This window comes from Glycine soja, chromosome 6 (assembly GCF_004193775.1).
Source record: "Glycine soja cultivar W05 chromosome 6, ASM419377v2, whole genome shotgun sequence".
Taxonomy (NCBI): Eukaryota; Viridiplantae; Streptophyta; class Magnoliopsida; order Fabales; family Fabaceae; genus Glycine; species Glycine soja.
In genome coordinates this window covers 38,732,901-38,747,466 of record NC_041007.1, presented here as the reverse complement: position 1 = coordinate 38,747,466, position 14,566 = coordinate 38,732,901, and the positions used below count along the sequence as shown (strand labels likewise).

At 31.9% G+C, this 14,566-nt stretch overlaps 2 protein-coding genes across 4 annotated transcripts; one reads left to right on the top strand and one right to left on the bottom strand.

Annotated features, from left to right (window-relative positions):
- The first annotated feature begins 5,743 nt into the window (after positions 1-5,743).
- On the top strand, positions 5,744-8,302 carry LOC114416909 (zinc finger MYM-type protein 1-like). The gene is made up of 2 exons (XM_028381950.1): positions 5,744-6,655; positions 6,740-8,302. Exons 1-2 carry the CDS (start codon positions 5,751-5,753, stop codon positions 8,202-8,204), a joined length of 2,370 nt encoding a protein of 789 aa, XP_028237751.1. The 5' UTR covers positions 5,744-5,750; the 3' UTR covers positions 8,205-8,302.
- A 2,429-nt stretch (positions 8,303-10,731) lies between these two features.
- LOC114416908 (receptor-like protein kinase THESEUS 1) lies at positions 10,732-14,317 on the bottom strand. Of its 3 annotated transcripts, none has more exons than XM_028381948.1 (3): positions 13,953-14,317; positions 13,522-13,711; positions 10,732-13,434 (listed from the first exon to the last, which is right to left on the bottom strand). In XM_028381948.1, exons 2-3 carry the CDS (start codon positions 13,577-13,579, stop codon positions 11,039-11,041), a joined length of 2,454 nt encoding a protein of 817 aa, XP_028237749.1. In that variant the 5' UTR covers positions 13,580-13,711; positions 13,953-14,317; the 3' UTR covers positions 10,732-11,038. The 3 variants fall into 3 exon arrangements, with proteins under 3 accessions (XP_028237749.1, XP_028237750.1, XP_028237748.1); XM_028381949.1 differs by having other exon boundaries at positions 13,571-13,711; positions 13,953-14,316; XM_028381947.1 differs by having other exon boundaries at positions 10,732-13,711.
- Positions 14,318-14,566: the final 249 nt, after the last annotated feature.

Sequence of the window (14,566 nt, the reverse complement as noted above, 5' to 3'; positions counted from 1 at the left end):
GTTTAACATTGTCTAATAGACATTTTTCATGTACCTAGACGTGAAATCAAATCCTTGATCATATACTTAAAGCACAAAATATATTTATAATATATAAAAGCTCAGCTCTTCAGTCTTACGGTATTAAAATTGATGATTTGAAGAAAGAAAAACATTTTCTTTTTGTGTCTATCACTTTTCTTTTCTTTCTTTCTTCTTCAATGTTACTCACAACATAATACAACTTATATCAAAACATGTCAATTCAATCTTACTAACCTCCACATGTTTCTCGTGTTCACCATCCTCATTCTTCAATATTTTATATTACATTCCATAATCATTTTCTTTTACATTTTATTTATCATTCAAATTTTTCATATTAGTAATTTCTAAATTCTAATATATTTTCTGCTCTATAAATATATATAAATAAAAATAAATATTTCACATCAACAAAATTCATGATCTAAAATTAGTTTTCAAACTAATTTATAAAAAAAATATGTTGGTTAAACAAAATTGAAATTTATTTATTTATTTTTCACATTAGTCTTGAAAAAAATATATTTCACATCAACTTTAACTATTGCAAATATAATTTTATTTACTATCTCCAATATTACAAATCACAAAATGCAAAACAAAAAATTACATTAAATTACTTTAAATAAATTTTATATTGATTAAATTTATTTAATTTTTTAAATTTTAATTCGATTTGCACTTTTAAATATATTGCAACTGGAAACTCCACTACATATAGCGACACTGGAGAATATGATTTCAAAATTCAATGATATTTTATAAGCAGAGAACTTATACACGATACATAATTTAAGAATTGTCTCAAAAAATGGTATATACAAACCTCTGGAAGGAATATTCAAAGGATAATATATAAAAGTTGAGTTCTTCATCGTTACGTTGCCACATCATCAATGATGATTCTGAGGACAGAGAGCATCTTCCTTTTGTATTTATTACTTCTCTTTTCTTTTTTCCTTCTTCCATGTTACTCACAACATAACAAATCCTACATCAAAATATTTTAATTCAATCTTACTGAAGCTCCAAATGCTTCTCATGTTCAGGACTCTCATTCTTCAATGTTCTACATTACATTCTATAACTATTTTCTTTTACATTGTATATATCATTCAATTGGAAAAAGCAATCAACATCCAAGAAGAAGACTCAAAGATAGTTGCAATCACTTCTATCATGGTTAAGAAATTCAGAGGTTTGATTACTTTCAGATATTTAAAATCCTTAAGAAAATTTATATTCTACACTTTATATATATTACTACTTTGTCTCTTTTTTTTTCTTTATATACATAGATAATTCAGCCAAAAAAAATAAATATGGATAACTAGATAAATGGATGATTAAATTGTACTTAATGTTTATATCAAGTGATTTTCATATGTCTTTTCACTATGGAATTTGAAATTATCTTTCTAAATTTAATTTTTATATTAAGTTATATATATGTATAATCTTTAAATAACATGTAAATAAAAATTGATCCATAATTTCCTATCCCTTTATTTTTATATGAGCATGTTTATTTAATTTGATATTTATTTATTTATTACACATGTCAGTAAAATTGATGATTTGGAGAAAGAAGAACATTCTCCTTTTGTTTCTATCACTTCTCTTTTCGTTCATTCTTCTTCAATGTTACTCACAACAACAAAACCGATATCAAAACATTTCAATTCAATCTTATTGGCCTCCAATGTTTCTCATGTTCACGACCTTCATTCTTCAATGTTTTATATTACATTCTATAACCATTTTATTTTACATTTTATATATCATTCAAATTTTTCATATTAGTAATTTCTAAATTCTAATATATTTTCTGCTCTATAAGTATTAATAAAAATAAATATTTCACATCAACAAAGTTCATTATCTAAAATTAGTTTTCAAAGTAACCTATAAAAAAATATGCTGGTTAAACAAAGTAGAAATTTATTTATTTTTCACATTAGTCTGGAAAAAAGTATATTTCAAATCAACTTTAACTATTACAAATATAACTTTATTTACTATCTCCAATATTACATATCACAAAATGCAAAACAAAAAATTACATTAAATTACTTTAAACAAATTTTATATTGATTAAATTTTTTTAATTTTAATTCAATTTGCACTTTTAAATATATTGCAACTAGAAACACCAATACATGTAACAAAACGGGAGGATATGATTTCAAAATTTAATGATATTTTACAAGAGGAGAACTTATATACCATACATAATTTAAGATTTGTCTCAACAAATGATCCATATAAAGTGGGGAATGAACATTCAAAGGATAATATATAAAAGCTGAGTTTATCATCATTATGCTGCGACGCCAGCAATGATGATGTGGAGAAAGGAGAGCATTCGCCTTTTGTGTCTATTACTTTTCTTTTTCTTTTTTCTTCTACCATGTTCCATGTTACTCACAACATAACAAAACCTATATCAAAAAATTTCAATTCTATCATACTGACCTCCAAATGCTTCTCATGTTCACGACCCTCATTCTTCAATGTTCTATATTATATTTTATAACCATTTTTTTTACATTTTATATATCATTCAAAATTTTCATATTAGTAATTTCTAAATTCTAATATATTTTCTGCTCTATAAATATAAATAAAAATAAATATTTCACATCAACAAAGTTCATTATCTAAAATTAGTTTTCAAACTAATCTATAAAAAAAATATGTTGGTTAAACAAAGTTGAAATTTATTTATTTTTCACATTAGTCTCGAAAAAAATATATTTTGCATCAACTTTAACTATTACAAATATAATTTTATTTACTATCTACAATATTACATATCACAAAATGCAAAACAAAAAATTACATTAAATTACTTTAAACAAATTTTATATTGATTAAATTTATTTAATTTTTTTAGTTTTAATCTGAGTTGCACTTTTAAATATATTGTAACAAGAAACCACACTACATGTAGCGATACAAGAGAATATGATTTCAAAATTCAATGATATCTTACAAAAGGGAAACTTATACACCGTACATAATTTAAGAATTGTCTCAACAAATGATGTATACAAACATGTGGAAGGAACATTCAAAGGATAATATATAAAATTTGAGCTCTTCATCATTATGTTGCCACGTCAGCAATGATGATTTGGGGGAAGGAGAACATTCTCTTTTTGTGTTTATCACTTCTCTTTTCCTTCTTCCTTCTTCCATGTTACTTACAACATAACAAAACCTATATCAAAACATTTCAATTCAATCTTATTGACCGCCAAATGCTTCTCATGTTCACGACCCTCATTCCCCAATGTTCTATATTACATTCTATAACCATTTTCTTTTACATTTTATATATCATTCTATTTGAAAAAACAATCAACATCAAAAAAGAAGACTCAATGATAATTGCAATCACTTCTATCATGGTTAAGAAATTCAAAGGTTTGATTACTTTCACACATTTGAAATCCTTAACAAAATTGATATTCTACACTTTATACATGTTACTAGTGTGTCTCTTTTCGTTTCTTTATATACATAGATAATTCAGCAAAAAAAATATGAATAACTAGATAAATGGATGTTTAAGGTTTACTTAATGTTTACGTTAAGTGATTGTCATATGTCATTTCATTATGGAAATTAAAATTATTTTTCTAAATTTAATTTTTATATTAAGTTATATATATACATATATATGTGTAATCTTTAAATAACATTTAAATAAAAATTGATCCATAATTTCTTATTCCTTTATTAATATATGAGCATGTTTATTTAATTTTATATTTACTTATTTATTTGAGATGTTTTTTTACTATCGTAAGTATTGTTTTCAATTCAACTTATTTAATAAATAAATAATTTTAATTCAATTAAGTCCATATCATACTTTTTGCTTACAATAATTTTTTTATATTTTATTTACTATAATAATTTTAATTTACTAACAATTATATTTTAATAATTTTTTTTCAGATAAGTATTCGGTCAACTCAACTTCAATTACAAAGATATATATCAACCTAGACAATCATGATTTTGTAAAGTTAAAGATAGGGTAAAATGAACTTCCTTCTTTTATTTTATTTTATTGTACACATTTTGTAACATTCAACAAACAAAATTGTTAGTTTATTCTAGTTTTTTTATTGATGAGTTAAAAAAATTATAAATTTTATTCTAAATAACTATTTTATAGAAAAAAAATGCAACTATATCAAATAAAAGAATTATCTTCTCCAAGTTCTGTCAACATTGATATTGACGAGAGAATGTAAAAAAATAAAAGATCTTTGCAAGATATAATGTCCATGAGATGGGCATGAGAATTACAAGTACACTAACCTACCATAACCATCATATTCATAATATTCAATAATACTTTATTTTTCTTAGTTTTAACATATATAAAATAATAAGATAATGTGTTTACAATTCATGCAACAATCAATGAGATTCACGATACATTTGATTGAAATTATGTTGCATGTGAGAGATGTCAAAAGAAAGTTACAAAAAAGGGGAATCAATACACTTATCGAGAAATCAATACACTTGTTGAGAATGCAAAATTAAATACCCAACAACAAGGTTTAATGTTTTGTATATAATGAATTATTTTTTATAACACAATTAAATAAATATTAAAAAATTTAAAATATTTTTTTAGGTTCAAGATACAATTGAAAGTCTCTATGGACACTGGTGTAACACCAGTCACAGTCATAGGCGGTTTCAAGGCCCGGCTACCCTGGGCAATTGCCCAGGCTCTGGCCCAAATTCATTTGGTAAAAAAAAAAAAAGGTAAAAATTAAAAGAAAAATATTAAAGAAAGGGCAAGAAATTGAAAGGGCAAAACAATTGTAAGAGTTAAAAATTAAAAGGGCAAAAATATAGGTAACAGAAACAAAAGAAGTAAAGCTTCGTCACCGCAGCAACACTGTAGAAACCTTAAAGCTTCCGCCATCGACACCTACTGGTTCTTTTCCGACTACCGCCTTCCCCTTTTTTTTCGGTTAGTAATTGTTTAATTTCAACTGATTGTGGTTTTAAATTGAAACAATTAACACAAAGGTAGCAGAGAAGAAGAAGAAGAAAAATTTGGGTTTATTTGCACCGCCTAGTAGTAGCAGACACAGAGAAGAAGAAAAATTTGGGTTTGTCTTTGAAAGGTTAAATATTTTATGTTATATAGAAGTACTAACATTGTGAAAATGGGTCCCATATTTTTCAAGTTTATCTAAAATCTCATATGGTGAAATTATAATATTGTATCATACTGATAACTTCAATAAATTTCATTATAAAAAATATTTACTTTATAATATATTTTGTCATTTTGTGTGCTGCTAAGTGTCAGATTAAGCTACTACACAGCAAGATTCATTGGTTATAAAAGTTTTATTGATAAGTCAAACTAAAGTGTGTATCTAGTAATATTATAAGCATATAGTATTATTTATAATAGCAGTAAAAAGATCTTTTCCAGTGGAATCATACCACTTGTAAATTTGTTTATTGATAGATAAATTAGCTACAATAAAGGTTTCTTTTGGTTATCTAATTTTATTAGTTTCTATAATGGTGTTTAATTGAATATAATATAATGCTTGTTCCTACTCTTTATAAATCATAAGAGATTACTTTTATTTTGAAAAACTATTCTTATTTAAATCTTGATTCTTATGATTTTAATTGTTAATTGAGTATTAACTTAAGATCATTTAATTTCAGAGATGAGGAGATTTTTGGTTGATAGAGCAAGTATTGAGAATGTGAATGTTGTACAACAAGAAGCCGAATTAGAACCGCCACCTAATGTGGTTAATGAGTTTAACCCAAATGAGATTGTGCGTGATCCAGGTCATAGGAAACAAATTAATGAGTATGCTCCGGATATTCAAGATCAAGTGAGGAGGGCATATATATTGAAGGGTCCAATGCAACCACATTTGCCAAGCTTTCCTCGTACTCCATTTGGAAGTGTTTCTAGAGCATTTAGTAAATCATGGTATAAGAATTACACATGGTTAGAATACAGTGAGATCAAGGATGCAGCTTATTGTTTTTATTGCTTTCTCTTTAAGCAACCCAGGAGGGCCGAACACTTTGGTTTTGAAGTCTTCACTAAAAGCGGATATAGAGATTGGAAGCATGCATCTCAAGGCTTGAAAGATCATGTTGGTAGTCATAATAGTTTGCACAACTCATGTGTCAAGCACTACGATGATTATAATAATCAAAGACAAAGTGTGACAAGTAAGTTTGCTAAAGCAACCAAGGAATCAGAAGAATTGTATAAGATTCGTTTGACTTGTTCTTTAGATTGTTCAAGATATCTCATAGCACAAGGCATGGCTTTCCGTGGCCATGATGAATCCTCTACTTCGCTAAATAAGGGCAATTTTAGAGAGATGGTAGATTGGGTAAAATCTCAGAATGAACAAGTGAGGGATGCTTTTGACCGTGGTGGAAAAAATTGCACAATGACTTGCGGTGACATTCAAAAGGAGCTTGCAACGTGTTGTGCACATGAAGTTACCAAGGTGATTATGGAAGAGCTTGGTGATAGACAATTCTCCGTGCTTATTGACGAGTCACGTGATATATCCGTCAAAGAGCAAATGGCGGTGATGTTGAGGTTAGTAGTTGTATTTTCCAATTTCCAATTTTCATTACCTATTATTCTCTATGCCGCCAAGTAAACTGGTTGAATTTGTTTTAGGTTTTTGAATGACAAAGGGAATGTTGTGGAACGATTTATTGCTCTACATCATGTCACAGATACTTCATCTAAGTCATTAAAGGATGTTCTTTATGGTATTCTTGATAAGTACACATTATCTATTTCAAGGATACGAGGGCAAGGATATGATGGAGCTTCAAATATGAGAGGTGAATTTAATGGTTTGCAAAGAAAAATTCTAGATGAAAATCCTTATGCTTTCTATGTCCATTGTTATGCTCACCGTTTGCAATTGGTTGTTGTGTCTGTTACTAGTAGTTGCTCATCTATTCATGATTTCTTTGAGTACATCACCTTGATTGTGAATACAACAAGTGCATCTTGTAAGAGGAGGGATGCTTTGACAGAGGCACAACACAAAGATATTTTAAATAAACTTGAGAGTGGTGAGATATCTAGAGGAAGGGGCTTACACCAATCATCTAGTCTCACTAGACCCGGGGATACTAGATGGAGTTCACATCATACTACATTGCTTCGTTTGGATCAAATGTGGTCCTCCGTGTTAAAGGTGCTTAGTATGGTTGATGAAGATGGACGTGGACCATCTCAAGCAGCAGGTTTGATAGAGAAAATGGAGAGCTTTAAATTTGCTTTTATTTTGAGGTTAATGTTAAAGTTGTTTGGTATCACAAACGAGCTTTCAAATATATTGCAAAGAAAAGATCTTAATATTGTGAATGTCATGGAATTAGTTGATGTTGTCAAAGCTCGGTTGGGCACAATGAGAGAGAGTGGCTGGAATAATTTTTTTGCCGATGTCCAAGGATTTTGTGTTGCTAAAAGTATTCTGGTACCAAATATGGATGACGAAATACCAGTTCGGGGTCGTTCAAGAGCAGAAGGGAGGACTATCACTAATCTTCATCATTACCGTGCAGAGATTTTTTATGTTGCTATTGATAAAATATGTGTGGAGATGGATCACCGCTTTAGTGAAGGAAGTAACATTATACTTGATTGCTTCTCATGTCTTGACCCCAAGAACTCTTTCTCCAAGTTTGATGTTGATAAGCTTGCTCGTCTTGCTGATATTTATCATGCGGACTTTTCTGATGATGACCGAGGAACAATTAGGGATCAACTTGAAACTTATGTGCTTCAAGTGAGAAGAAATGTTTCTTTGTCCACTTGTGAAGATGTTCAAAGTTTGGCTATGAAGATGGTTCAAACTGAGAAACATGTGGTATTTCCATTGGTTTATAAACTTATTGAGCTAGCTTTGATATTGTCGGTGTCGACAGCATCCGTTGAAAGAGCTTTTTCAGCAATGAAGATTATCAAGTCTAAATTGCGCAATAAGATCAACGATGTGTGGTTCAATGACTTGATGGTATGTTACACCGAGCGGGAGATATTCAAGTCACTTGATGATATTGATATTATTCGAACATTTACCGCAAAGAAGTCTCGGAAAGGACACTTGCCTCGTAATTTTATTTAACCCGCTATTGTAAGATTATGTTTATCTCTTTTATTTTAAACTATATTTTTGTTGACAAAATGACGAGTCTCTTTTATTTTGATTGATTACTATTTACATATTATATACAATGTGAATTTGCTATCTTTAAATTTTTGCCCAGGCTTTATAATTTTTCTGGCTCCGCCACTGGTCACAGTACAACTAAGGTTGTCGTACCCCCAATATTATATACCCTTAAACACAACAATATCTGAACTCCTTCACACCCAAAATACTATGGTTGACATATCCCCAATGTTGTATACCCTTTGCAAACACACTTTTATTCTTGAAATCATACTCACAGCTCACATCTTGAAGGAAAGATTTCAAAACTATACTGTCAAAAGGACTTTTATCCCAAAAGATATCATTCGACATGATCCTCTCCTCAAAGAAATTAAACAGGTAATCATATTTATAATTTATTTTCATTTTTACTTCTTTTACAACATATTAATAGTTTCATCCACTAATTAATATTTTTATTAAAAAAAGGGGTCACTTCACCAAAACAAATATCATGAGATGAGTCCGTTAAAGAACTAATTATAAGTCAAAACTCAAAGTTACAAGCATCCAACAAGTCAAAAGGTGCATCTTCATCATCTAATGAAGAAGTTTATCCAATCTCACAAAGTCCGTTAAGAAAAAGGCGAATAAAGAAATTATCACAAGTCAAAGTTCAAAGCTACAACTATCCAAGAAGTCAAAAGATGCATCTTCATCATAAAAAAGAAGAAGAAAGTTCATTAAAGAAAAATGTGAAAAAATAATATGTCATAAGTAAAAGCTCAAAGTTACAAACATCCGATAAGTCAAAAGATACATCTTCATCATCAAATAAAGTTTATTCAATCTTAGAAAGTCTATTAAGAAGGAGAAAGGCAAATAAACAAATTGTTCTCCCGTGAGGAAGAATCAATCTTACTTCAAAGTTTAAAAAGGAGCACATTAAAGAAAATAAAATTCAACAACAGGTCACCAGCAAAAGGAAATAAATACAAAAGGTCTATTTAAATGAATAATTTTTTATATTTTATTCGCATTATTTTCATGTTTTTACCATTATGGTTGATTATTTTTCTTTCATTAAATATATTTCTTTGACTATTTATTACTTCAATTTCACTTTTTTCTTATATTGCTCTGATAAAATTTATATTTATACATAACGTTTATTTTTATCTTCACGTTAATTAACTTTAGTCGGATCAACTTTCAATTTTAGAATATTCCCTTATAAATATATTGATAAATGAAAAATATCTTAATTTATACGTAATTTTTTATCTCTTTTAACAGAAAATGATATAAAATATCATTGACAATTATATTTTAAATTTATTTTATCAAACAAATAATTTATTTAAATATTTCTTTAATTATTATCTCGAGTTATCTATCAATTATACTCCACCATTTTGATATTGAAGTTAATGTCAATAAAACTCATTCCCTTTGCATACAGTATATTTTTTTTTTATCAGCCAAAAGAAAAACGTATACATAGCGAAACACACTTCTCATATCACCGAGATTCTGCAGAATTAAGTGAGAATCAAACATACCCCAGCAAAACAACTTGAAACTCTATCTTAAACTTTTGCACTACCCTATTAAAGCCACCCACAATTGTATCAAAAAGGCTGTAGTCTAATTACAGAACCAATAGCAAACCATACCAAAACTGATTATGCATAATTTAACAGAATCTTACACATATCATCCACTAGGAAAGCTTCCTAGTCACGAGTTATGAAAACATTATTACTGACCATTGTATTACTTCAGCTATCAACCATCCTAAATACCAGTTAGTGGCTGTCTTTTCTCTCCTACACGTCCCGTGGTATTTGTAGCTTTTCCAGTTCAATTGCATTCTTTCCCTTCATGTATTTTTTTCTAGAAGTTTTGCAGACACAACAAAGGTTGCACCGACCATTCACAGAACAAGAAAGAGAAGTTATCTACCTTTATCTTTAGCCACTTCCAAGACCCTAGTTATCTACCTTTGCATACAGTATATACATTAATACAGGAGGAAAATAAACAATCTCTTTCTTCTATCTACATTGTAAGAGTCTATTGGAGGCAATTCTGTTTGAACAAGAAATATTGCAACATAATGAAACTCTTAGTGGAGATTTTTGCATACACATAGCTCTAATTCATATCTAAGATTTTTTCTTAACACATGGCTGGAATTCAAAACCTTATTTGAAGAAAATTAAGCACATATCAATTCAACTGATCATCCATTGGTAAAATAAACCATTTCTAATGATTCATGTCAAGAAATATTTTCTCAAATGTCCCGCATATTATCAACTCATTGAAGTTCCACATAGAACACACATTAATCTCATGATTAGTCATGAAGTCATGAAACTTTTCTAAGGTCTCTCTTTAGAGTTTAGAAGCCATGTGTAAATAGTAGAACAGAATCTAAAAAAATTCAAGAAAAGTGAAAAGGAAAGCAATGCAACTATACCATGCAGTATTCATGTTCAGAAGAAAGAACTTATAACCTTCATATATTGTAAGGTGTAAGAACAACTTGAGGAGCAGAACTCCTAATTGGTTTATATTTAGTACAACAGAATTTTATGGGGCACCTTGCATGCAATTACTAACCAGCTTAATGGTGCCCATCACTATCACTCAAGTATATTACAAAGTAAATTGATTGTGGTGGAAAAAATGGATTATAAAAGCAGTAACTAAATAAGAAATAGCCTTCATTCACCAATCAGACCAGAATAGCCGCTTACTTTGATGGCTTTTGGCCAGAATTGTTGATACACAAGAGCTTATCTTCCGCGAGGATTTACCAATTGTGAGAACACTGCACTTGTGGCAACATCTTCCGTATCATCATCAGTGCAAGAGTTGCCCCCATCAATCATACTCACACTGTTATCAAAATGGTCAAGGGGTGTCAACTGAATTCCAGTGATGTGGTTTGTGCTGTTATCTTCAGGCTCCATAAGGGCCGAAGAGGTCTCCTGAAGCTGCAATGCATATTCAAGATTCCACAAAACATCTCCCATTGACGGCCGGTCCACGCCATGCTCAGCCAAGCACTTCTCGGCTGTCTCCCCAAACTTCTTAAGGGAAGCAGGATTCACCTTGCCAACAAGATTTTGATCCATGATTTGATCAAGCATACCCTTTTTCTGCCAGGTCATTGCCCACTCAGCTATGTTAACCTGCTCCCTTGGAAGGACAGGGTTCAAGGCTGGTCTTGTGCATAACACTTCCATTAACACCACCCCAAATGAATACACATCTGATTTCTCAGTAAGCTGTTGCCTTCTGAAGTATTCAGGATCAAGATAACCAAAACTACCCTTAACAGCAGTGCTCACATGGGTTTGATCAAGAGAAGGACCAGTCTTGGAGAGGCCAAAATCAGCAACTTTAGCAACAAAGTTCTCATCTAACAGGATATTTGTTGTCTTTACATCTCGATGAATAATGCTTTGAGCTGCACCAGTGTGGAGATAATGAAGGCCTCTTGCTGCTCCAATGCAAATCTCAAGCCGCTGCTTCCATGACAGAGGCGGCAGGTCTGTACCATACAAATGACTCCGGAGGGGTCCATTAGCCATGTATTCATACACAAGAATCATTTCTGACCTCTCATCACAATAACCAATGAGGGACACAAGATGACGGTGGCGAAGCTTAGATAACATTTCAATTTCTGTCCGGAATTCAGCAAGCCCTTGCTCGGATCTCGGGTTACCCCTTTTAACAGCCACATTGGTCCCATCTTCAAGTGTTCCCTTGTAAACCCTTCCAAAACCACCGACACCAAGAAGTAGCTTCTCATCAAATTTGTTGGTAGCATCTAGGATTTCTTGGAAACTGAAGAATCGTCCAAGATTTGATGAAGCTAAAGAAATGCAGCTTGCAGTTCCACTCTTCTGTGAAATTGTTGAATTTTTTGTCATGGTGAGAGAGTTTCCATAAAGGGGTAAAGGCAGCCATGAATGGCCCTGTTGAGGGGATGACTCGGATTTGCATCTCACGAAACAGCAATAACACAAACCAACCATTGCTACAACAGCTAGAGCTCCAACAGCAGAACCAACTATTACCCCTACCATGTTTTTCTTAGAATGTGAACTTGGAAGAAGATTGTCAACTGAATAAAGCCCATCCAAGCTCTTCAATGCATTGCTGATCTTCATTATCTCCAATCCATTCATAGTTGCATTTGGGAAGTCTGCTACAGTATCTGGACCAACACTCACAGTCAAAGTGCACAAGTCTGCCGAGGCATTGGCAACAAAGTCCCTGTAGTACGGCACAGCCAAGTCATTAGTTATGGATGAGATGTCAAGGCTTTGAACAGCGGTGTCAGAATTTACGAACACATTGAACACTAAAGTGTTGAGTGACTTGCTCATAATATCACAGAAGTGCACCCGGATGAAATAGGAGAAGTTTGGATCCACATTGAAGACCCAGGTAATGTTGAAATTTGGATCATTTACATTAGCATCCCCCATTGCTTCAGCAGTGGCATAGACCCAATTAGGGGCTGTCTCGGGTGTAACAGCCACCGGATACTTAATGCTCGAAGGATTCACCGAAACATTAAGGACCGAGCTGTTCACATGAAGGTATTTCCTATCATTCACCCAAGTCCTACCCAGAGTGTCATTTTGGGCAGTAATCAAAGGACCCCCCATGTTCAAACGATAAACAGTTTCCAAGGCAAGTTCAGAAAGTCCACTGAACGGTGCTGGTGGGTTAACAGCCAGTGCCTGATCAACAAACAACTCATTCGGCATTGACACGACTTCAATTGCATTGACAAAGGCCACTGAACCATTCGAAGGAATGAAGGTGACAACCAATGTATCAGAGGTAACATTGATTGCATACTCCTTGAACATATAAGAACCATTGAATTTCCTAAAGGTGAAGTTGCTCAAGAGTACAAAATCATCAGTAACCACTGTTAAAGAAGCTGAAGTCAAGTTGTGGGCAGAGTTTGGAATAGGGGAAAAGTATAGCCTAACCCAGTGTCTACCCTCTTGCTGAATTTCAAACCTATAAGAAGCTTTCTCGGTGAAAACCCGAGCCGATTGGTAAATAGGAAGAGGGGCACTGCTAGAATTGGAACTTGCAACAACAGAATTCCCAGTTTTCATCACAAGTGAAGAATGCTGTGAATCAGGAACAAAAGTGCGACCTTGAAAGGTGACATTTTGAGAAGAACCACAAGCAATTAGATAACTATCAGGAGGAGTGTACAAGGCAAATGACACATTAAACAAACCTAGAAAAACAACAACCCCAACATAGGGAACCAATTTTATGAGCTCCACCTTCACCATTGCAGCTTCCTCTTTGTCTTCAATGGTCCATAAACGGTTTGATGGATACCCAAATCACCAAAAATGGATTCTTTCAAAACCCGGATCCAAAGGGACTCCAAAAATGCAAATCTAAAATCTTAAACACAAAACCTGCAACAACCACGGATCTATCAGAAGCAATGCAAAGAACCAGACATTACCATTACAAGCAAGAGACAAAGTACGAAGTTTCCAACGTCACAAACACAACACAGACCTTAGCTCCACAAAGAACAACAAAGACTCTTAATTAATCTAGTACAGGAGATAGTTCTTCTGACGTAAGTAGATTGAGCATAGATTAAAAAATAATAATACTAATAATAATAATAATAATAATAACGAGACTTACCTTAATGTGAATAAGGTGGTGCCAAAAGGAACAAGGTTAGGAACATTTGAGAGAGACCCTTTACATACATGAAGATGAAGTAATGAAGACCATTACCGTAAACTCATCAAGTTGAGAGCTTTTTAGTGTGGTTGCTAACACCCTTTTCCAGGCTGTTGATTAGGCTGTCACTACTGAGGAAAAAAAAAAAAGAGGACCCCACATAGAAGAAGAAGAAAAGGGGTACGAAACTTCAAAACTGTTACCAGTACTACTCCTACCATCTTCCCATGATAAAACCAGCTGTGTTCCCTTGAGATTTTGTGGTGCTGTTGTGATTTTCCAAATCCAGAATCTTTCACAAGAAATGAATAATTTAAGTCCAAAAATATTATTAAAAAAAAAACTATACACCACCACAGGTCCACAGCCACAGGAGTTAGGCATTCTTTAATGTAATACGCACTTTCTAAAAAATTGTACTGTGTGGATTAATAAAGTGTTATGTTAAATGAGTAAATAATTGATGTACGGAAAGTGTAAAAGACTTGTATGCAATATTCCTATCACTAACATTTTATTTAGAGAATCACACTAACACATGTGGATGTAAGAAAAAATAAGTTTCGGATTTC